The sequence below is a fragment of the Pimephales promelas genome, chromosome 8 (genome assembly GCF_988280905.1).
Source record: "Pimephales promelas chromosome 8, fPimPro1.hap1.1, whole genome shotgun sequence".
Taxonomy (NCBI): Eukaryota; Metazoa; Chordata; class Actinopteri; order Cypriniformes; family Leuciscidae; genus Pimephales; species Pimephales promelas.
In genome coordinates, this window is record NC_142776.1 from 29,402,108 (window position 1) to 29,425,700 (window position 23,593).

Genomic DNA, 23,593 nt, shown 5'->3' on the forward strand with positions numbered 1-23,593 from the left:
AACGGAAGCTCAAGCATGCTTAATTGGCGTGCAAAAACCAATGAGGTTCATCCTCGTGCTAAACAGCACCTTTGAGCTTCCACAGGAACCAATGAGGTTTGTTCTTACGCGCCAAGCAAGTACGGTTTACGGTTGAGCTCCTGTAGCATGTTCGCTGATCAGTCAAAAGTCAAAATTCAATCCGGTCATCCATATAGCGATCATGTCTCTTTTATTTGAACTAAACCGCTCAATTCATGTGGATTAGTTTTACGATCTCTTTATGAACTTTTCGAAGCGCAAAAGGGTTAGTGCCAATGACTATCAATGGAGGGACAGAAATCTCTCAATTTCATTAAAAATATCTTCATTTGTGATCAAAAGATTTTATGGGTTTGGGTTTGGAATGACACAAGGGTGAGTAAACAGAACTTTCACTTTTGGATGAACTAAGCCTTTAAAGGAATAATGACTATGCCCGACTCTGGGGATACTACTGTCCTCTATGTGTGAACAAGTGGTATTGCAGTGTCCACATAGACACTTGTGAGCTTTAGGATGGAGAGAAAATACTAAGGAAACCATCCATGAGATCAAAGAATATAATTAAAAATGTACAAACACAAATACCAACTGCCCGTGCTGATGAAGCCGATAATGTTAATGGTTTTGTTAACTCAAACACTGAGCATGACTTTACCTCTCTTTGGGCTCATCTCAAGATCAGTGCATGTCCAGGGATCAGGAAGGAGACAATCTGCAGCTTTTACCTCATGGGAAAATCTCATGTTTTTATTTCCTTTTTTTTTCTCTATTCCCCTTTTTCAGTCCCTCTTCTCCCTTCTCTTTCAATTTATGAATTTTAAACAGGCACTCTGAAAGACCTTTCTGATGAAGGACCCTGATTAGAGAGGTTAACAGACTCAAGCTGTCATATCAAAGGCTTGTACATGCATGCACTCACACACAAAATAAAAGACTGAGATTCCTATCTGAGTCACTGAAGGGGAAAAGACAGTAAAGACAGCATGTGTGTGTGTTTAAATTTCTCTTGAGTCCATGAGCAGGCCGAACATGGCATGAAAGCCATGTTGTGTTAAACTCACAGAGTACTTGCCTGCAGTGTTTAACTAAGTGTTCCGTCTCTTTCCTGCTGTAATTAATCAGAGAAATTGAACTTGGCCTCATTAATATTAATGCACAATAAAACACACACACAACAACACACATCTGATCCTTACAAAGGAGAAATGAGCGGTCAATCAGTCAGTAGACTACATCGGGCAATTGTTCTGGCATTCAGTTCAAAAGTTTGAGATAGTTAAGAATGATTTTTTTTTTAAGAATTAGCTTAATGCTTACCATGGCTCCATTTATTTGATAAAAAATACCTTACATTTTTTTTAAATATTATTACAATTTAAAATAACTGTTTATATATATATATATATATATATTACTCCAGTCTTCAGTGTCAAATAATCCTTTAGAAATCACTCTCTTCAGAAAAAAATCAGATTTTCTGCTCGAGAAACATTTCTTAATACTATAGTTGCGCTCCTTAAAATATTTGTGGTAACCATGGCAATTTTTAAAGATTTTTTTCAAAATTTTTAAAAATGTCTACTGTCATTTTTGATAAATTTAACCTATTCTTCCTGAATAAAAGAATACATTTCTTTAAAAATGTTTTACTGACCTCAAACTTTTGAGTGCTAAGAATATCATAAAGAGACCGTCCAATTGCTGAAACTGCCAATTCTCAGAGTTAAAAGACAAATAAAAGAAAGGGAGATACGACACATTTTGTTTGTCTATAAAAATGCTAAATGTCTACATCATTCGGAATGGAACATAAAATGAATAGTTGGACAATAAAGGATTAATTCACCTAAAAATGTAAATTCTATCATTTACTCTATGTCATGATGTTTGTGACCTGTATTATTTTCTTTCTTCTGTGCACAGAAAATAAATGTTTTGCAGAGTGACTGGCAGGTTTTAATATGAATGTGATATAAAAATCAATATGGAGGGTAAAATAACCTTGACATTCTGCAAAAAAATCTCCTTTTGTGTTCCACATTTTGGAATAAAATGATTCCTTAAGAGGTTAATGCATTGCCAAAGCATCTATACAAGTCTATATACTGTGAGTATAAACATTTTTATTCAGTTAGATCAACATCTTCCTGTTGTGTTGGAATAAATGACAGCACATTTGCTAGTCAAAGAAAGTGTGTGTAAGAGAATAAGAGTGATAGGCACTACGCAAATCTTCTTAAAAAAAGTCCAGTTATTAGCAATTACAATGAATAACAAATAAAGCTTTGTTCTTACCTGCAATGCCAGGTAAAAACAGGGAAGTATATCAACACAGATTAATATTCTAGTACAGCTGCTTTTTGTATACTCGCAAATTAAGAATGAATTTGACTACAGATTCCCCTGAGTTGCTGGAACGTAACTGGAATCTATGCAAATCTGTGAAGCAAATCAGTAAACAATGATAAGACTTATTGTGGTATTTTATGATAAGACTTATAGATATTTTTTTAATTTAGCGTGGGGGGGGGGGGGGGCTTACTCAGAAATTCAGAAACACGCATTTACAAGGCCTACGTGTGCACAAACAAACAGTGGAAATTAAAAATTAATAATTATACATTTAGAGTAACTGGATTTGGGATGTGTGGAAACATACTTTGTCCATATGCCAACAGAAATATTTGCCTATAATCACAATGCGTTTTGCCCTTAAGCAACATCCCAACCACTCTCACTATGCCAAGCACAAAGATGCATAATAAACACGTTCACACTCTTGCAAACAAAATCTAAATCCCCAAAAAATAGTTCATTACAACTAAAGCAGTTTAGCTAATAGATTTGTTTTATTAGCAGTGATATAACAGCACTTATTAGTAAGGTAATGTGTTTTGAAGAGATATTCCATCTTTTCTTTTTAGTTTCTTTTCCATATTTGAAATAATAATAAAAATGCGAAGTAACGGAATAGAAACGCTGGACACAAAAAAAAAAATCCAACATCAATATCCCAGACTTTAGTAGTGTCTGTTTTTCCTGTCCGCTTTTCAGCTTTTATCGGGAATGATCGGACTGAGGGTCAGGACTGCACCATCTTTTTGTGAGGATCATATATGTAGCGTTTGAAGTTTAAAAGTATGGTAACTGGCTGAGCGTCAAGCTTGGTTTCCTCAGATTTGGAGGAGTCATTTTTGGCCCCACCCTTCCCCTTCTTCTTAGATGAAGAGCACAGAAGCTGCTTGGTTTCTTCTTTCAGCCCCTCTAACAGAAGAGAAAGAAAGGAAGAACAGGCATTCATGGACAAGGGCCATACAAAGATACTCGGTTTGTTGATGTTTTGGATGGATACTTTGATCATATGACCAAATTTTAAACAGGAATGAACTGCTGCATCAATTAAAATTTTCAAAAAATAAATAAATAAATAAATAAAAATCTGAATTGACTTATCCAGTGTTATTTAAGTTTCTATTTTAGTTTTTATCAAATAAAATAAAAAAAATCAATAAGATTGTGTTTTTGTCATTTTATTATTATTTTTAAATATTGCAATTTAGGTTTAATTTATTTTCATTTTTATTTATTTCCAGTTATTAATTTTAATGCTTCGACTTAAATGTATTTCAGTTTAATCCCAAAGCAACATTTCTAATTTTTTCAAACTAGACAACAATTTGAGGTAAAGTACAGTACAAAAAAACCCCTAAACATCCTTTCCAATGTGGTTATGTATACATTCATTCTACTAAATTCATTGAGCCTGAAGAGAGGTGTCTGTGTGTGTGTGTGTGTGTACGTACGCGGATGTATATTCGTGTGGCTGAGGTCTACCTACTCAAGAGAGCCTTGAGGGTCAGGAAAAGGATGTACGTTTTTTTGCACATATATTTAAGATGTAGCGTGCAGCATTTTGCTGTGTGTAACTATATATGAGAGAAGCTTTTGTGTATATGCTGTTTTGAATGAATGAATGAGTGCATGGATGTAAAAAGAATAAGTCACCTGACAAGAAACATAGAGGAAGGAGGAAAAAAAGAGGCAAAAAAAAAAAAATTAGGGAGAGTAAATAAGAGTGTATTTGTCTTTACCTGGTATTCGGATTTTGATCTTTCCACTCTGACCGAAGCCACCTTCAATGGTCCCCTTTTCTCCCGTCGACAGCGTAACTTTTAAACCCACAAACAGCTGAAGGTTCGTCTCCTTCTTAAACAGGTTTCGACCAATCACAGTGTAGTCATCTGTCACCTGACCAAAGATAAAAACTGATGAGCTAGAACCAGAGTACACAAGGTACTCAAAAGACTGTAACAATTAAAATAAATTAATAAAATTAGTAAGAATTGTGTAGGAACAAAATCAAACAATACCTGACCCCAGATATAGTGAAATCAATTATACAATTAAATCATGTATATTATGTACATTACCATTACCAGTCTCTTATGCTTATCAAGGCTTCATTTTTTGATGAATAATACAGTAAAAACTCTAGTATTGTGAAATATTGTTACTTTGTAAGATAGTTTAAGATGAAATATATTTACTGAGATGGCAAAGCTGATTTTTCAGCATCATTACTCCAGTCTTCACTGTCAAAACATTCTACTATGGTGATTTGAGCTCAAGTAATATTTATTATCATTATCAATGCCGAACAGTTGTGCTGCTTAATATTTTAGAGGAAACCATGATTTTCAGGATTCTTTGAAGAATAAAAAAATAAAAATAACACTTTATTTAAAAAAAAAAATCAATATATTTATTTATCAATATATAAATATTTGTAGTTACCCGTTCCACTGCTCCTTCTTTCTCCTTATCTTTGCTGATTCTGAGTCGAGGCAGTGCTGTCTCTGTGTAGTTTTTGTCCTCAAACCCTTCCAAAAGCTTTCCGTGAAAGGCAAGCCTGCATGTGTTACCATGGATATCTGAGTCAAGTCGAGACCCAATCACTAAGCAAAGTGGAGGACATGTGACTGGTCGTTCGAACTCAAGTAAAGCCCATTGCTGTGGTTCCCCTCTCCCTCCTTCCGCCTGACCAGTCAAATACTCATCCAGGTGGTGAAACTCCCAATCAAATGAGAAAGAGCTTGCACTTTGCTCTTGAGAGGTGGGCCTACAGTCTCCATTTTCTTTGCCAGGAAGAACTCGATTGAAGAATGAGATACGAGCCATAACGGTTTCATGTCCAACGGTGATGTGAAACTTTGCACGGCTGCTAAGCCCTCCGCGATAGTATTCAATCTTTTGGACGGATATAATAGCAGCGTAAAGAGTTTGCAATGAACCTGGTGTGCATATCACACCCCGTTCTAACAGTTTGGGGTCAAACTGTGTCACACACACGCCAACCCGATCCCCTTGCATAGCACTTGGAACTGGCTTTCGAAACATCTGCACAGATTTGACCTTGCGAGTTACCTAAGGAATAAAAAAAAAGAGAAAGAAATAAGGAGCTGATCATGTCAATGCACAAAGTTGCAAAATATTTGTTCACCTATGATTGTGAAATTGATCATTTGGAAACAGTCAGAGAGGATTAAAAAAAGATAAGAATCTCTTAAAATGCAATTTGCAATGCATGTGTATACACTGTATACAAGTGTTGAAAAGTTTGGGGTAGGTAAGATTTTTTTTATGTTTGAAAGAAGTCCAAGCCTGACATATTTTTCTGTTGTAATATATTTGAAAATGTAATTTATTCCTGTCTTACGTGTAACATGAACCTTCAGAAATCTTTCTAATATGCTAATTTGCTGCTCAGGAAACATTTCTTATTATTAATGCTGTAAACGGTTGTGCTTGTAAAAACTGTGATACTCTGATGAATAGTAAGTTCAGAACATATTATTTAAAACTTACAACAGAACAGCAATTATTTGAAATAAAATAATTCTTTCTAACCCTCACTCATCCCAAAACTTTTGAACTGCAGTGTAGTGTTTGTATTGTAGAGTGTAGATAAGTACCTTTAATGCCGGTATCTCCACAGTCTCATTGACACTGAGAGACCCTTGTAAGATGGTGCCAGTAATGACTGTTCCCTGGCCACGGATGGAGAAGCAGTGATCTACAGCCATGAGGAGAGAACCTGACGGATCTCTACGAGGAAGGAAGGCCTGGGCCTTCAATAACTGAACACATAATCAAAGACAACCTCACAAATATGGTTCTAAATAAAGTAGTTTATGCTACAGACCTATGTTATCAGCACGATTTGACAATGTTCCCAAAAATATCTAGCATGCATCAATGGAAAAAATGAAATCTGTTCTGTCACCATGGTCAGTGTCACAAATTTGCATAAATTTGATTTAGTTTTCTATATATATCGTAAAGGATTTTTAACTTTTACCTCATAACTTTTATTTATAAAACAATTTACAAAATGTAAAAGTGGTCTCTGACTTTTGGATTTTGAATCTGTGATGTGACAACACACCCACTAACTCACATCTATGAGTTCAGTTATCCCTTGTGGCTCGACTGTATCCGGGGCCTCAGGACCACCTGGCTTTGCTGCTACAGCAATTACAGGACACCCTTTAAATCTGACAAGCAAAAAATAAGTCAAGTCAGTTTTATTTGTATAGCACTTCTCAAAATACACATGTTTTTAAAGTTGTTTACATAATGATGGTAATACCTTAAAATCATCATGCCTTATAGTAGCATTGAGAAGAATAGAGCTGGCAAAATGTATAATATATAGAATATATAGTGAAACGTGCTTAAGTTGACAGCATCTACCTTGTGTTCTCAAGAGTTTTGTGCATCCTCTTGGTCATTTTGTCAATAGCCGCCTGTCTCTTGTCACTAGGCAACATGTCTGTTTTGTTGAGTATGACGATCATGCGAGAGCAGGTGAGCTGACCAATCAAAAGGCACTCTGCTGTTTGTGTCTGCATACCTTTCACAACGTCAACCACCAATATCATCAGATCGATGATCTGAGCACCTGAATTCAAGTACACAGATGAGAGTAAAACATTTAAGTTCAACAATGACAAACATAACAGAGCAAAGTCATCACTGCAAGACAGAAAAAGAGACCAAAAATAAGAGAGGTATAGAGACCAGGCTATTGCCTTTCCTTTCCCTCTTTTTCTCTCCCTCTCTCTGGCACTCATTCTTTCCTGAGAGATCCCCTCTGGGGGAGAGAGGAAGTCAAGCCGGAGCCCTGAACAGCCCCCTTCCGCCTTAATCAACCACATGTGACATACATACACACACACTCAATGCAATTACACTAGACTTTCCCACTACATCTCTTGAGTTTGTTTGGTCCCTTTAGACATTGTTTCTCCACATCATATATTTCTTCATAAACCCCCCTTTTACATTAGAAGCTTCTTATGCTAGTTAATCTATGTTGATATTTCTTAATGTCTTGTGGTAACATGACAAGTCTGTCATTATTAGCATTTTTGTCTTTTGATTTGAGAGCTTGTTTCAACCCTATAAAGTGTATGGTATCATTTTTGATACATGAATTTCTAGGGCCTCTAAATTACCAACATTATCATAACTTTGTTGGAAAAAAAATGTTGTACCTGATCTACTAGATGCCTTCTGCACACTAACTGAGAGGTCATAATTTGTAATCAAGTAAAAGGCCTTCACGTTGTGGTACATGTCTTTTTTGCAGAGATTTTTTTAAGTAAATGTAAGAATAATTTGTAGATTGTTTTTAATATTTAAAAAAAGACATTTACTGGACTAAAGAAACTTAGTTTTACAAAAAAAAAAAAAAAAAAGTAAGTACCGGTATCACATTTAATACAACCAGTTTTTGAGGAAAATTTATTTTTCTCACAATCATCATTATGCTGAATTGCATTATGTGCAATCTGACCAATTTACATATTTTTACATAAGTTTGGGCCTCATCCTCCTCAAGTATGGTTCTGAAGGTTCAATAAACTGTTCTAGCCTATTTAAAATGTATTTTACTGATTCATTGTTATGTCAGTCTTTACATGGTTAATATGTCTTCAAAATAACACACACCCACACCACCTATTGGTCAAAAGTGGTAGTGCTGCACTAAGTATAAAATTCCTTGACAGGTTGCTTTTCTTCTATTAATTATAGTCATACTAGAAATTAAAAGACGTGTGGTGGATTGCTTTGTTTTGCATAATCCATTAATTACATGAATTCACGCATACTTCATACAAGTACACATGCAGTTTGGTATTGCGAGTTTAATTTGTGTAACCCTTGCCCAAGTCATTTTTATCCACTTACCCCCGATGATAGTGCGTATGAGGGAGGCATGTCCAGGGCAGTCCACCAGTGTGAACTGCAGACTGTCGTATTGTCCGTCCCCGCAGGACTGTCTCAGGTGCTCCGGTAAGGGCACGGTAAACGCACTAAAGCCGAGATCCAGCGTGATGCCGCGCTCTTTGGACTGGGGGTTCTTGTCGAAGGCTGCTGTGGATGCGGTGCTGCTCAGCGCCCGGGCGAGAGAGGTTTTTCCGCTGTCCACATGGCCGAGAACACCGACGTTAAAGTTCAGCGTTTTAGGAAGACTGGAATCTGCCATCACTGGATTTGTTGGGCAACAGAGACTGAATGCGCAGACTTTGAACTGCTGACAGCAACGCTGTTGGTTCAACCAAACCAGTTCAATATTAAACTGTCAGTAAACCAAATTGATTTAATTTGGTTGAAAGTAACAATAATCACGTATTAGTTGTGATATGAGAGATTAAATTACATGCTAAGTAAGTACATTGCTGCATTCAGCAAACTTTTCTGAAATTTGACATTTGTTCTTCCTGTGCTACCAAAAAACAATCTCTGACAAAACAGTTCAGGTCATATGAAACACTCGGTTCCACTTCACAGCATTATTATTTAGAAAAGAAGCGTACCTCGTGGATCAAATTATTTATAAACTAGTAAAATGGTTTACATTATTTACAACATGTTTAATACATAATTATGAGTTTATTTACACTTCGTACAGAAAAAAAGATTTGTGGAACCTACAGCGGTTATCTTTGTTCCAGTACAACATTTCAAATGGAGCACATACAAATGGGAAATAGGGGCGTGTTCGCTGCGATCATACAGACATTAGGGGCATCCAATGATTAAGCAGAGATTCCACAAATTCGCCAATCGAAACAAAGAACGACTAAAAACCGTTTCAGGGGCGGTACTTCCTCAAATCGCCTTGGTTACCCACATGGAAACGCGGGTCTCTTGTGTTTGATTTCAACGGCTTTTCATGAGTTGGACTTGGAGGTGTTTTAATCACGTTTTTGAGCGTTTAATTAACAAATAAGAAACATGAAGATCGAAGAAGTGAAAAGCACAACGAAGACGCAGCGCATCGCATCTCACAGCCATGTGAAGGGTCTCGGGCTGGATGAGGCCGGTAATGCTAAACAGTCCGCGTCCGGACTGGTGGGGCAGGAGACAGCTAGAGAGGTAAGTTAACCTAGAGATCAATTTCAGCAATTTCCAGTTTGCGAATGGAGAATCAGTACATTTGATTTAGCTGATTAATGAATTTGATCAGTTGTATTTAACTGATTATTTGTAAAGAACGAATACAAATGATCTGATAAATGGTAACGTTATGTGTCAGGATGAGCCACACAAAATGCATATTTCACATTCACTAAGATTATATTGTTGTGATCATAACAGATCCTGAAGATTATTAATAATATTTGTAACTATTTCCTGCCATTTAGTCACTTGACATGTATGTATGAAGGACATCTTGTTTAGCTGTAAAGTGTTTCTTTATAAAAAAGAAAAGGTAACTTAATTCTTACATTTTTATTAGGCTTGTGGCATCATTGTAGAGCTGATTCGTTCCAAAAAGATGGCTGGCAGAGCTATTTTACTGGCAGGACCACCTGGAACAGGCAAGGTAAGGACTGAGAGCTTCACAACTGTTGTATGTGAATGTGTTTATGGTTTATTAATTACATTTCTGTACCCCACAGACTGCTCTAGCATTGGCCATGGCACAGGAACTGGGAAATAAAGTGCCGTTCTGTCCTATGGTGGGCAGTGAAGTGTATTCATCAGAAATCAAGAAGACTGAAGTGCTGATGGAGAACTTCAGAAGAGCCATAGGTGAGCTCAACATACCTGTGAAAACATCATACAATACATTTATTAATTTCTTTTAGGAGAGACTTTTAATAGTAAAGTTACAATTTGATTTAAAAAAACAGTGAAATGCATTAAAACATATTTTATCTTGTTAGTAACACACTTGCTATGTTTCCATACTATGTTGCAAATGTGCATAATTGGAATATAAAAATAGGTGGATGGAAACATGGTTATTAGACCGACGGTTTGCATCTGAAACAATGTGGACTGTGTGATCTAGTAAGATAGGCATGCATGCATGCACACACACATTATTACAACGTTGACAGAAATATACTGGCATGGGCAGGTGAAACGACTCGAGTATTTATTAAAAAGAATGTATTGATAGATCCACTAGTAATTAGTTAGCATTGTTTACATGTTCTGTTCTTTTTATATATTTACATTTCTTCTTTTGTTTGTGCATTCAGGTTTACGCATCAAGGAGACTAAAGAGGTGTATGAAGGAGAGGTCACTGAACTGACTCCTTGTGAGACGGAGAACCCGATGGGGGGCTATGGCAAAACTATCAGTCATGTCATTATTGGTTTAAAGACTGCAAAGGGCACCAAACAGTTGAAAGTAAGGAAGTGAAAGAGTGCTGCTTTCGTGTAAAAAAGCAGCATCTGTTTTAAATTTGTTTAAAGTTATAAGTTATGTCTCATTGCGTTTGATGTGCTTATGCAGCTGGATCCCAGTATCTATGAAAGTCTGCAGAAGGAGAGAGTGGAGGTCGGTGATGTTATCTACATCGAGGCTAACAGTGGGGCAGTCAAGGTATGGACAGATTTGCTTAACCATTCACTCTCCTGCCTATATCTGCACTGTATGTTGAAGTAATCTTTTGTCAGTGCAGGTGGGCAGGTAGTCTGGCAGCGGTATAAAAGACAATATTGTCTTACATACTGTATTTTTGAAAGAAAGTAATACTTGTATTCAGCCAGGATGCATTAAATTGATCAAAAGTGACAGTATAGATTTTTAAAGAACTTCACCAAAGGTTCTTAAAAAAAAGGATCACAGTTTCCACAATAACATTAAGCCGCACAACCGTTTGCAAATAAAAATCAAAAAACGTTTCTTGAGCACAAAATCAGCATAATGACAATTCAGCTTTGCCATCACAGGAATAAATTACATTTTAAGATATATTAAAGTAGAAAATCTATATTACTTTATAATAATATTTCACAATTTTCAGTATTTTGATTAAATAATTGGAGCATTTGGTTAGTAGTAACACTTTATTTTAGGGCCTGATTCTTACTAACTTGTTGCTTATTAGCATGCATATTACTAGGATATTAGTGTTTATTAGTAGTTATATAGCACATAATAATGCCTTATTAAGCATGGACATATTCTACATCCCGTAATCCTAACCAATACCTAAACTTAACTACCTTACTTGATAGTGAGAATTGCACCCTAAACTAAAGTGTGGCCTGCAGTTGAGATTTTATAAATATATATATATATATATATATTATATAAAACACACACACACACACACACACGAAATCCCACATTACATTAAGTGCAATACACTTCTCTTGTAAATAATTGACAAGCGGCTCTTATTGAGTTATTATAAGTATTTCTTGTTTTGGTTTGCAGAGGCAGGGACGATGTGACACGTTTGCAACAGAGTTTGATTTGGAGGCGGAAGAGTATGTACCGCTACCGAAAGGCGATGTTCACAAGAAGAAAGAGATCATTCAGGATGTTACGCTTCATGATCTGGATGTTGCTAATGCAAGACCTCAGGTACATGCACACAAACATCATGTTATCCAGCTTTTTAAGTGGATCTCCATGATTCTAATAATATCAGTGTCTTGTGTTTTCTAGGGAGGCCAGGACATACTTTCTATGATGGGTCAACTGATGAAACCCAAAAAGACAGAAATCACAGGTAACATGGTTAATATTTTTATGGATAATCATAGTAGGATTTTTAACGAGGCCATGTTTAACCATTTCTTTGCGTCCGTGTATTCTGTATACAGATAAACTGCGAGCAGAGATCAATAAGGTCGTAAATAAATACATTGAACAAGGTGTGGCAGAGCTGGTTCCTGGTGTTCTGTTTATTGATGAAGTTCACATGCTGGACATTGAGTGTTTTACCTACCTGCACCGAGCACTGGAGAGCTCCATCGCTCCCATTGTAGTGTTTGCATCCAATCGAGGAAACTGCCTTATCAGGTGGGTTTTGGGTGGGAAACTTAGGTTATGTTTCAAGTCAAATTGCTTTGTCACAATTTTGTAAAATTGTAGGATATTTATTTTGGTAACACATTTACAATAAAGTTAAATTAGTTCAAGTGCCCCAATTATGCTTTTTTGAATCTTACATTTAATGTGAATGTAAAAGGCCTGCAAAGATCAAAGTGCACAACAAAAAGTTATTCTCCCTCATTTACAAAATGAATGTACGACATTTGGGTGTACGATCGTTACTTGCCATTTATCAAAATGGACGCGAGTAGTGGCTACGATCAAATCTTACATCAGGTCTTAGCTCATGTACTCAAGTTTTTAATTTGTATGTAAATCTGGTGGAGAATTGAAATGAGGGCATTTTGGCCATTTAGATTATTTTCCTGTCTGACAACCGACAATCTTATGGAAATTGTTGCAGTTTATTTATAAATATATTGTTCATCGACGAAATTTGGAGAGCATCAGCTTTTGATTCACTCTGACAGTCGCAAGAAATCAGGAACGGTGAACAGTATGCTTGGTACATTTTTGTTGGTCTTTAAACCAAACTTGGGTCAACAAAGTTTAAATCCAGTCTTGTCAATGGGCTTCCCATAATGTTTACGCGTTAGGTCGGATGCCTTTTCGGCTGTTGATACAGAACAGATTTTAATATATTAGTCAATGTTGAATTTAATATAAACTAAAACGCTTTAGAAGTATTTTTCATTGTTACTTTAATGTAAAAAATGTAAACTTTTTTTATATATATAAATTGTTGCCGTTTATAAATGTATTGTTCATTATTTTATCTTTATTCATAATAGATTAATGTTAACTTGTGTATAAATTCAGTCATTATCAACTATATGTAGATATTAACAGATGAATGTTGTTAAATGTTCATTTTTAATCATATTCATATTATTAAATGTATTTCTGATTATATTCTAATCACTATTGTAATTAGTTTGATTTTGCAGTTTGCTGTGACCAACTGTTAGAATGATTCATTTGATTGGTAATGGAGTTGATTGACAAGTTCACAGATATGCATAATTCTTTTTTAGGGGGACAGAGGACATCAGCTCTCCTCATGGAATTCCACTGGATTTGCTGGATCGAGTCATGATTATCAGAACTATGCTGTACACTCCTCAAGAAATGAAACAGGTGTGCATGCACATATTTGTCAAAATAACTCCTTAAAAACAAAGATATATAAAAGATGAAGTATAGATTTCTCATTTTTGTTTAATTCGCATGTTTCTATAGATCATAAAGATCCGAGCTCAGACAGAGGGCCTCAACATTAGCGAGGATTCTTTATCTCACCTTGGAGAGATCGGTACTAAGACTACACTCAGGTAATACTTGTTACTACGAGAACATACACATCACTCCGTCATAACGTTATATCCTACCAATATAGATCCGATTGAACTGTGTTATATTTACTTGTGCCTTGCTACCTAGATTCTCACTTATTCATTATTATGAATTTATAATTTACACAATTTATGTAATGTTGGCTAACGTGTGTGTCTTTGTGTAAATGATATGCAGATATGCAGTGCAGCTGCTGACACCTGCCAATCTGTTGGCACGAGTTCAGGGGAGGGAAGTTGTCGAAAAAGAACATGTGGAAGAAATTAATGAACTCTTCTATGATGCAAAGTCCTCTGCAAAAATCCTACAAGATCAGCACACCAAGTTTATGAAATAACTCTCTCTAGCTTTCTCTGTACGCCCTGCTATGGTTTGCTCTACTGGTTGATTATTTCACATTTGTCAGGATATTATAACAGTATGACAAATGTACCAAGCCATGGCTTGATGTACCATGGCTACTGTATTGTTCTACATAATTATGTCTCGTTAATAACATGCTTTCAACTGGATTTTATCCCCCACTTTTGTTATTCTCCTGTAGGATAAGTACTCCGTTGTCCTTGTTTTTTTCCATTGTGTTGTTTTGAAAATAAATATTTTTTTGATTGTAATGTGAAAAATAAATGGGTTTGAATTGAATTTGTTTTAATATGACATTTCCACACAAAATCAAATATTCAACTTGTTAAAATAAAACTAAACCAACAAAAAAAATTTTTTTTTTTTTTTGACCTAAATAGATTAATTGTCAAAAAGTACAGTTCAGTTTTATTTATTTAAAGCCCTTTTTTACCTGGAATACTACATTTTATGGTGTTCTTAAGATCAGACTTTGCATTCAGTCTCAAAACTACTTATATTGTTGTGACTCAACTGACATGTTTAAAATGAACTGTTATTTCAATGTTAATGCTTTAGATTCATTTAGAAATGCATACATAAAATGAGTGTATGGTCCCACAGGGTTACTTTCTTTTGCTGGGTTTGTTAAAGGCAGTCTCAGATCCTGAGCGAACTGTGCTGAAGACGGACGGCGCGACCTTCCCAGCTTGTTCTAACAAAGAGACGGAGATATTCAGAATACACAATAATACAAACTACACACAACATCATACACATTTGAATTTCAGTTACCTCAATACAAAATTTTCCATTCATGTAAAATATACATGTTTGAACTTTGAACTAACAGAACACAGACCAAATTTTCACTAATAACTAAGTGAATAAAACAAATATACTGTAAAATACAAACTTCACATGTAAAGAATCAAAGTGTTTATTTTACAATAATATTAATTTGTGAACATTAGTTAATATGAACTAATAACAATAAACAATACTTTTAAAGCATTTATTAGTTATTTCATGTTCACTTCAATATTTACTAATACATTATTAAATCAAAGGTTGTTCATTAATGGATCTGAGCTAACATGAATTAAAAGTTGTTATTAACTAATGCTAATAAAAAGTCTTATAATGTTAATGCAATTACTAATTGAACCTTATGGTGATTTTTACCCAATCTTTTAAGTCTTCGATGATGTCATACTTGCCATATTTTCATATTCAAGGTAACATATTGAAAGATTAATTGCGATTAATCACATCCAAAATAAAAGTTTGTGTTTACATAATATGTGCGTGTGTGCTATGTATCATTGTTTTGTATATATAATACATATGCATGCATGTATATATTTAACACTGTATAAATATAAATACATATTATATATAAATATAAATATTTCATATATGAATAACACATTTTCTTAAATATATACATGCATGTGTGTGTATTTATATATACAAAATAATTATACACAGCACACACAAATATATTATGTAAACACAAACTTTTATTTTGGATGCAATTAATCGCAATTAATCTTTGCACAGCCCTAAAATGAATACATTGTAAAATGTTGCAACTGGAATCTTAAAGTCGAGATTAGCCTATAAATAAATAATGCAAGGACTATCTACAGGAAAATTAGTCAATATAAACACATAAGACACAATAAACATTGCACAACAAGAGTGACTATAGCGGAGTGTCCTCTCTTTGTGTTTGTGTGTTCTGACTTCCTGCTATATATGGAGTGGAAACACTATAAAATGCAAGCGCACACACAGCTCTTCTTTATCCTCTTGGCCCAAAATAAAAAAAATTGGGGCACTAGGATTCAGTCACATCACATTTCATCACACTACCTTCCAAATGAATTGTTACAGTTTCTGCTGATCTAACAGTTGCTACTCGACTCACCGCATTCCTGCATCACCTCGAAGGTCTTGCTCTTCACCTCTGTTCCAAATGCTAGTTTATCCCTGGCTCCAATCAAATCCTCCGCTTTCACCTCAGGCCTCTTAACTTCCTGATCCTCACTCTGCTGAAGAGAAACAGAAAATAAATCATATGCAAAAGGATATTTATTTCTTCTCAGTCTCTTTTTTCTCTTACTTGAGACATGGTCAACTCTCACAATCAATTGGGATGTCTTAAAGTCTTGCTTAAGTTTCTCTGTTTTATACTTGTTAGATGTGCATTTACACACGCATTCACACACACACACACCCTTCCCTTGCAGAGTCCAATCCCAAATGGACCATAATTCCTTTGGCCAAGGAATGAGTCACACGGTTCCTCCTCCCATTTAATCAGTCACTATATAAACAAACACATGGTTATTTAAGGATGACATCTTCAGTACTTCCGTTAGTTCTAGCTGCTCAGAAATGAAAACAGTTTATGGTTTGTGTCTCTGCTTTTTTTGCTCATGTTGGAGTGCAAGTGTTTATTTGTACTCTGCTGTGTTTGGTGTTTTGAGGGTTGCTAAGTGCTTGTTTGTGAATGTTAATTTGTCTCTCTTGCGTATTCCATTAGAATGACATACTTTTATTGAGAGGTAATTAGGACTTATTTATTATGTCCTGCCATATACCTACAGCTGTCCTAATGTTTGAACTTTCTTAGTCGTGTTCACTGGTTTGTTCATCATTCCTTCAGTCTTCTGTGTCAAAATCATTCTAATATACTGATTTAGTTTTCAAGAAACATTTCTTACTATTATCAATGTCGAAAACATTTGTGTGCTGCCTAATGTTTTTGTAGAAACTGTAATACATTTTTTCCCCAGGATTCAAAAGTTCAAAACAACATTTTCGTTCATTAGAAATCTTTTCTAATAATGTAAAAATATTTACTGTCACATCTGATTTTTTCATGAGTAACACTACAATGAGTTTTCATTTGTTAACATTAGTTTACTATATTAGTTAACATTAACAATGAATACTTTGAGGATAGTCAATGGTAATTTTAACACTAATACATTTTCAAAATTAAGTTGTATTTGTCATTAATTAATACACTGAACTAACATGAACAATTATATTTTTTATAGGGCTGTCAGCTGATTAATCGCATCCAAAATAAAAGTTTGTGTTTATATCATATATGTGGGTGCACTGTGTATAATTATTTTGTATATATATATATATATATATATATATATATATATATATAAATACACACACATGCATGTATATTTTATATATAAAGTATATACATGAAAATATTTCTTAAATAAATACAAGCATGTGTGTGTATTTATATATATATATAAAATAATTATACCCCATGCACCTACAAATATTATTTAAACACAAACTGTTACTTTGGATGCGATTAATTGCGATTAATCGTTTGACAGCCCTAATCAACGAAAATTAATAAACACTTTAAAAATGTACATTGCTCATTTTTTTTCGTTCTTATTTCATGTTAGCTAATTCATTTTACTAATGTTAACAAATGGGACCTTATAAAGTGTTACTATTTTATAAATCTTTGCTGAATAAAAGTATTCATGTCTTTAATAAAAAAAAAACGTAGAGACCTTATGGTATTGTAAGTCACAAAACAGTATATTCAGGAAACGGTTTTATTTGTACCCAAATATTAGAAGAGTAAACTATATTTTTCAGTCTTTTAAAGACAATCAAAACCAGTACCATTTAAATTGATTACATAATCCCTTTTTAAATACACACCATCTATACAAAGTTTACTAATGATTTACACAGCTATAGTGTATCTAGTATGTCATGTAAAAGATACAATGTTACAAAATATTTGGTCAATGTACACCTTTGGTATGCTCATTAAAACAAGCATTAAAGACGAAAAACCATAATGTATTTCTTGGAGATAAATGAATGACAGACACATTGGAGTAGTAGTTACATACCGAGGGACCCTTTGATATATTTGCATTACATTACTATATTCTGTGTGTTTGTTCTGCAATCCAATAATACAAGACAAGAACCTTCAAACTGTCAGCATCTAAGTGAACTTCTTGCGATGTCATTAGCAAAAACTGAACATTGAGGTTCTGGGTCTTCTAGAGTAAACATTCCCATTGTTTTAAGAAAACAAAATGTGTTTGTAGAATATTACACAGTTTTAAAAACTCGAGGCAAAATCTGGTCCATAACATGTTAGTGTCAACCTCACCTCTGGAAGTTTTAGGTGGTTTCAAAGTAAAAGCTCAGGTAAGTTTCTTGCTGTATTTGGGTAGCAACTGTGTTTTGACAAACTGCACAAGTTTTGTTTCTGTTAGAAATATTGTGATGACCACACTCAGGAGACAAACCGCCCCCACGACAACATGAACCAGCCTTAGCAACCAGCCACCATCACAGCAGAACATGCTCTGAAAGACAAAATGGTTTCAAATCAGATCTGAATTTGTTCATCAAAACATTATCTATATTTCAATGCAAACAATGAGTCACTGGCTACGATACCTCTGAGAAGCCTGTGAGTATAGAGCTCACTCCAAGGGCAATTATGACAGCAGAATGTGGGCGGAGCCCCCACAGCGGTGCACATTCACTTTGCAGGAAATAGCGATGTATGTAAATAATACTGTGAGTGATTCGTAAAGCCATGTTACAGCAATTTGCCAAAATGAAGCCAATGCCTCCTAACATCCAGGTTAGCCAATACGAAAACAGCAGAAAAGAGACTGACAGGCCCAGCATCACTAGATTATATCTAGAGAGAAAGAGAGAGGGAATCTCGTTTAAACAATTTCTTAGCAAATTACATTTTTAAATATATGTATGTTTCAAAACATAAAATATTATACACTCCGGTTCAAAAGTTTGGGGCAAGTAAAAAAAAAAAAAAAAAGAAGAAGACACAATTGTCTTTTTATTGAATTCTGTTTGCATCATTGATCTTTTTTTTTCTAAATTTTGATGATTTTTTTTCTAAATTTTGATGATTTTCCATCATTTTTCTAATGATATTTTTGATTTGTATTATGTATATATAAATTGTAATAAAAATTCACAATATTACTGCTTTTACAGTATTTTTGGTCAAATAAATGCAGCCTTGGTGGGTAGAACAGAATTATTTTGACAATAGTAAAAACAGAATTATAGATCTCAAATTTTTGAACTGTAGTCAATATACAGTAATTATGTGTTGTTCACCTGTCAACCTCCTCTTTGCTCATGGCAGCAAAAACAAAACACTCTGTTACTCCGTTAATAGCTAACAGCAGAACATAACAGCTATAACACCGTAGGAGAGCTGGCCCTGCAAAACACACAAACAAACCATTTAACTTTTATGACACACACACAAACAAAAATGTATTTATTTGAACTGAAAAGTTAGTCAAATCAGGTATCCAGTATAAGCATATATGTGATTTACCGGCTCCGCTGCTCAGAAGCTCCCCACCATAGATGTCAAGTGCTAGATGAGAATATGCATAACCAAAAACTGAGATGATCAGACCAATCAAAAGCACCAGCTTCAAAAGACATTCCAGTACCTCAGCTGCCATGGAAACTTCCTCCTGTGAACCAATCAGCATTTTACAATTATCCAACCAACATCTGGCTGGCTGCACTAAATAAAGTTATGACCATAAACAGATACTGACTTGTTTTTGATGTCGTACATCTCGTCCACGCTCCAGGACATTAGCGAAGAACACATAGAAACTCTCCTCAATGGGCAAGAAAAGAAATCTTGCCACCATTGAGCCCAGATTGTTGATTATATCATAAACCCCTGTGAAAAAAAGTGTAATATGAGGTGTATGATCGTATAATATTTCATAAAATATAATAAACTGCCCGGCAAAAAGGAAAGACGCTGTTTGGATTTAAATAGGCAAATGCTTCATAGTCTATGATTGGATCATTTTTGCAGTGATTATTATGTTTTTAGCATGTTATTTCTAACACCAATTGATGGAGTGTGTAACTTTTAATTTCTTTAACAACCATGTAGGAAGACACATCACAACCATATTCCAGGATGATAATGTAATTCATCAGGCTCAAATTGTGAAAGAATGTTTGGAGGGAGCACTTCATTTTCACATATGAATTGGCACCTCTGAGTCCAGACCTTAAATTCATTGAAAATCCTTGGGATGTGCTGGAGTAGACTTTACTTTGCTGGACTCTTGCATTGTCAATACAAGATCCTTCTTGATCAAACATTGATGCATCTCTCATAGAATCACTTTTTTTTGACCAAGCAGTGTAGCTTGTGTTTATGAATGTACAAACTCACCCTGGTCTCCAAAGTTAAGCACATTCAAAAAAGTCATCACATAACGCTCGCCTATAAAAAATCAAAATGAAATATTTATTAACATCATTTAAACAATTACTACTACTAGTACTATGTAATTGAGCATGATAGGCACATACCTTCTGTAAGTATCTGTTTAAGAAATGACTGTTTGAAAAAGCTCCAGGTTAGTGTGGTCAACTTCCAGTTAAGCAGTGGCTAAAAACAAAAACAAATATACAGCAAAGTTGTTACACTGAAAGAAAAAAAAAAGTGTTTTTACTAAAATGTTTTACTTGTGTTGTAAACAAAGTCACACCTCGTGATCCACCCTAGATGGCAGAAGGTCTGTTATGTGACGAACAGGGAACAATTTCTTGTCTGCTTCCTCTGAGCCAAGGAAATGGATGAAGTATATCACATAACAAAAGAGCAAAAACCCTGTATAGACGCACTGTCAAATGAAAAACACAAAGAACAGAGGTTACAAACTGAAATGCAACCGAAAACTACAGATGTTGTATACATTCAGTATGCAGGTACATACATACGGTACATACCTGGGCTGCAGAGAAGATATAGAGCCCCCATTGAGGCGCTGAGACCACCAACACTACCGTAACAAGACATTTAGCAATCATGGCTAAGCTTTCCGCAATCACCTGTGAATATGCATCATTTGATCAGATTGTTTCATCTTATTCAATCTATAATGATTCTGAAGTGCAATTTTAAAGTATGAAAGGCAGATTCCGACACCTTCAAACGGACAAACATGTGCGCGTGTGCAAGAACCCAAAGAGGTTCAGCCAGCAGCTCTATAAGTGCAGACAGGCAGAACAATCCAACAGCAGGAACATAATGCGGGATGGACTCTGGATCAGGTGCCTGGAGCACCCACCACCACACACACACCAATAACACACCCCACACACACCCCAGAGGAAATCTGCCAGTTTGAGAAGAAAGTCAAAGAACATTTTAGTTTTTAGGGGAAATATTCCTTATGCAATTCGCTGTTTGTGAATCTATAATTGGTGGAATTTTAATACAACATCATGGGTAATGTAGTTGTTCACCACAAATTCAGCAGTTAAACATGAAAAGTATCATTTATTTTTATTATAGTTTTTATTAACATTTCATTTCTTGTACTTACGTGAGCCATAACAAGTTGATGACCTGTCTCCAGTTACGCCCCGCCCCTTCACCACTTAGACACGCCCTCCGAAACGCCTCCCTAGACAGAAACACCAGTGTAGAATAGAGCAGCATCAACCTGTAACAAAAGCAAACGTTGCAGTTTGTGGCCCAGGCCAATTTAAACAAATATTCGAGTTTATATTGTGTAACTTTAAACCCACCTGACATTAACCACGCCCATCAGCTCCTTGGACACGAACCGTAAAGTAAATGCATTCAAGAGAAATGTCAACACTCGAAACATCACCTGAAATATAAAGCATTTCAAGAGGAATACTACTTTGTTAAATGTCTCTGATAAAGGTGTATTTAGTGTCTGTATGTGCGTACACGTTGATTAATCGTACCTGAAGCAGGACATTATAAGAAGCCAGAGTTGAAGCACTCTTGAGCACATCCTCTGAACCCATTGTGAACTTACTTTTTAAACACAACTATTTAAAATCACCAAAAATCGCCTGTGAAAAATAAGTGCTGCAATAGCTTCATTGTACAGATATTTATACTATGATTCTGCACTAGTAGTATTTGCCATTTGGTATTTAACATGGTATTTCCTCTGGTTATTTCACAACTGTACAATTTGTCAAATAAAAAATATACTTCCGTTTTACAGACATTTCAAAATAAAAGTCCGTGTATTTCGGTGACGTTTCTAACTAAGAAAGCTTTGTATGGAAATGGACGACTCGCGTTATTATTATTTTTTTTCAAATATTTAAAATGTTATTAAAACACTGAGCCGAGACTAAATCTATGTTCAAGTTAAATTTTTTTTCATAATTATATTTTAAGTACTTTTAACTTGTTTAAACTTTTTACAGGATGTTGATGGGATTTTGATTCATTCATTCTGCTCTTTTTACACTGTCAGGAGGATGCAACAGACATATTTTGTGGTGTGTACAGTTCAATAAACCATTTACTCGATTCGTTAACACCGAGTCAAATGTGTCTTTCAACAACACCACCACGGACCTGACCAATGGTAGAATGTGAACCTTCTTTAATTGACCACTGAACAATTTATATTGTGTCTCTTGCTGCTGTCAACAAATATATTTTTGAATTATGTGTCCATAGAAACGGGCGCAATGGTTGCTAGAGAAATCCTCATTTCGGCCGCACAGAAGTTATTGTGTCCTCGTAAGAAACGTTTATCTCCGTCTACATGTCTTGACGTGACTGTTCAAATAATAGCTGTGGATCTGGGCGTCAAACCTGCGCTGTTGTACGACAGTAATGCAGCATCTCCAGAACAGCTTCACCTGTACCTCAGTTCACTGCAGGAGTATGGAGTTGTAACCAATTCACTACGGATACTGTCCATTGATGACAACACATTCATTTTTAACCCTGCCACTGTCCAGTCCCACCTGGATGAACTGCTCAAAAGCAAAAGTCTCCTTCTAATTGACGTATGTCCCTCAAGAAAACAACCTGTCTTGGCTGGCTTGGAAAAGAGAACTGAGGATATGATCAAAAGTCTTTCAGAAGTCAACACGAATGAGATGGACAAAGGCTCCTCTGTGATTCTGTTGGGAGAAGAGTTGTATAATGACTGGAACTTGTGTACTCTCTTTGGAATCCTGTTAGGTTATCCAGCCTCCTACTGGTTTGACCAAACTAAAGGATTTGGGAACTGTCTTTGTATGACACCACTGGTGGTGTGCACTGTTTGGAACACATGGCAAACACACGACATAAATCATCGCTGTTGTCTTTATTCATTTAGTGTTCCTGAGGAGCTGTGGTCAGAAGTACAAAGTCATATGCAGCGGTGGACAGAGAATTTGAGAGAGAGATTTAACAAACAGACAGTTCTGACTGATCTCTGCTTTTCTAGGGATGCCATCACTTTGCCCTCAGTGACCCTTTGAATAAACGTGATTTGTTTCTTTTTATTATTGTTATTTGGTCAGTTACACTTACAATTGCAAATATGTATTTTATCAGAAATGTTCATTCAGTTTAATGTTTGCACTTTGCATCTTCATTTTTACCCTCAGTTTCACAGACAAGGCTTA

General features: G+C 35.3%; 5 protein-coding genes across 7 annotated transcripts; 2 read left to right on the forward strand and 3 right to left on the reverse strand.

The window, feature by feature from the left end:
• Positions 1-2,851: 2,851 nt before the first annotated feature.
• eefsec (eukaryotic elongation factor, selenocysteine-tRNA specific) lies at positions 2,852-8,828 on the reverse strand. Its single transcript, XM_039689673.2, has 7 exons — positions 8,278-8,828; positions 6,778-6,985; positions 6,482-6,578; positions 5,997-6,161; positions 4,819-5,448; positions 4,116-4,272; positions 2,852-3,288 (listed from the first exon to the last, which is right to left on the reverse strand). Exons 1-7 carry the CDS (start codon positions 8,573-8,575, stop codon positions 3,107-3,109), a joined length of 1,737 nt encoding a protein of 578 aa, XP_039545607.2. The 5' UTR covers positions 8,576-8,828; the 3' UTR covers positions 2,852-3,106.
• A 363-nt stretch (positions 8,829-9,191) lies between these two features.
• On the forward strand, positions 9,192-14,389 carry ruvbl1 (RuvB-like AAA ATPase 1). The gene is made up of 11 exons (XM_039689675.2): positions 9,192-9,468; positions 9,833-9,919; positions 9,996-10,128; positions 10,584-10,735; positions 10,841-10,930; positions 11,771-11,920; positions 12,005-12,068; positions 12,163-12,361; positions 13,429-13,531; positions 13,634-13,725; positions 13,925-14,389. The coding sequence occupies exons 1-11, from the start codon at positions 9,328-9,330 to the stop codon at positions 14,082-14,084; spliced, it is 1,371 nt and encodes a 456-aa protein (XP_039545609.1). The 5' UTR covers positions 9,192-9,327; the 3' UTR covers positions 14,085-14,389.
• Positions 10,053-16,352, reverse strand: mustn1a (musculoskeletal, embryonic nuclear protein 1a). 3 transcript variants are annotated; one of them, XM_039689680.2, is made up of 4 exons: positions 16,218-16,352; positions 16,023-16,146; positions 14,689-14,804; positions 10,053-10,143 (listed from the first exon to the last, which is right to left on the reverse strand). In XM_039689680.2, exons 1-3 carry the CDS (start codon positions 16,224-16,226, stop codon positions 14,716-14,718), a joined length of 222 nt encoding a protein of 73 aa, XP_039545614.1. In that variant the 5' UTR covers positions 16,227-16,352; the 3' UTR covers positions 10,053-10,143; positions 14,689-14,715. The 3 variants fall into 3 exon arrangements, with proteins under 3 accessions (XP_039545614.1, XP_039545613.1, XP_039545615.1); XM_039689679.2 differs by lacking the exon at positions 10,053-10,143 and having other exon boundaries at positions 14,375-14,804; XM_039689681.2 differs by lacking the exon at positions 10,053-10,143 and having other exon boundaries at positions 14,375-14,804; positions 16,023-16,143; positions 16,218-16,346.
• Positions 16,353-17,686: 1,334 nt separating this feature from the next.
• Positions 17,687-22,174, reverse strand: rft1 (RFT1 homolog). The gene is made up of 13 exons (XM_039689674.2): positions 21,914-22,174; positions 21,728-21,813; positions 21,523-21,642; positions 21,123-21,312; positions 20,924-21,025; positions 20,683-20,817; positions 20,504-20,582; positions 20,364-20,414; positions 19,723-19,853; positions 19,491-19,635; positions 19,265-19,370; positions 18,569-18,818; positions 17,687-18,474 (listed from the first exon to the last, which is right to left on the reverse strand). The coding sequence occupies exons 1-13, from the start codon at positions 21,974-21,976 to the stop codon at positions 18,310-18,312; spliced, it is 1,623 nt and encodes a 540-aa protein (XP_039545608.2). The 5' UTR covers positions 21,977-22,174; the 3' UTR covers positions 17,687-18,309.
• Positions 22,175-22,401: 227 nt separating this feature from the next.
• c8h1orf74 (chromosome 8 C1orf74 homolog) lies at positions 22,402-23,470 on the forward strand. The gene is made up of 2 exons (XM_039689677.2): positions 22,402-22,554; positions 22,650-23,470. Exon 2 carries the CDS (start codon positions 22,661-22,663, stop codon positions 23,444-23,446), a length of 786 nt encoding a protein of 261 aa, XP_039545611.2. The 5' UTR covers positions 22,402-22,554; positions 22,650-22,660; the 3' UTR covers positions 23,447-23,470.
• The last annotated feature ends 123 nt before the right edge of the window (positions 23,471-23,593 follow it).

What these genes read in the sequence shown, in the direction of transcription:
- c8h1orf74 (XM_039689677.2), top strand. Translation starts at nt 22,661, where the DNA reads ATGGTTGCTAGAGAAATCCTCATTTCGGCCGCACAGAAGTTATTGTGT.
- ruvbl1 (XM_039689675.2), top strand. Translation starts at nt 9,328, where the DNA reads ATGAAGATCGAAGAAGTGAAAAGCACAACGAAGACGCAGCGCATCGCA. An exon ending in GACCACCTGGAACAGGCAAG is followed by an intron (nt 9,920 to 9,995) that starts GTAAGGACTGAG and finishes TGTACCCCACAG; the next exon opens with ACTGCTCTAGCATTGGCCAT. An exon ending in CGAGGAAACTGCCTTATCAG is followed by an intron (nt 12,362 to 13,428) that starts GTGGGTTTTGGG and finishes ATTCTTTTTTAG; the next exon opens with GGGGACAGAGGACATCAGCT.
- mustn1a (XM_039689680.2), bottom strand. An exon ending in CGAGGTGATGCAGGAATGCG is followed by an intron (nt 14,805 to 16,022) that starts GTGAGTCGAGTA and finishes TCTCTTTGTTAG; the next exon opens with AACAAGCTGGGAAGGTCGCG.
- rft1 (XM_039689674.2), bottom strand. Translation starts at nt 21,976, where the DNA reads ATGGGTTCAGAGGATGTGCTCAAGAGTGCTTCAACTCTGGCTTCTTAT. An exon ending in ATCAACTTGTTATGGCTCAC is followed by an intron (nt 21,313 to 21,522) that starts GTAAGTACAAGA and finishes TCAAACTGGCAG; the next exon opens with ATTTCCTCTGGGGTGTGTGT. An exon ending in CATCTAGGGTGGATCACGAG is followed by an intron (nt 20,583 to 20,682) that starts GTGTGACTTTGT and finishes TTTTGTTTTTAG; the next exon opens with CCACTGCTTAACTGGAAGTT.
- eefsec (XM_039689673.2), bottom strand. Translation starts at nt 8,575, where the DNA reads ATGGCAGATTCCAGTCTTCCTAAAACGCTGAACTTTAACGTCGGTGTT. An exon ending in CATACGCACTATCATCGGGG is followed by an intron (nt 6,986 to 8,277) that starts GTAAGTGGATAA and finishes ACTTGAATTCAG; the next exon opens with GTGCTCAGATCATCGATCTG. An exon ending in GATCAAAATCCGAATACCAG is followed by an intron (nt 3,289 to 4,115) that starts GTAAAGACAAAT and finishes CTCTTCTGTTAG; the next exon opens with AGGGGCTGAAAGAAGAAACC.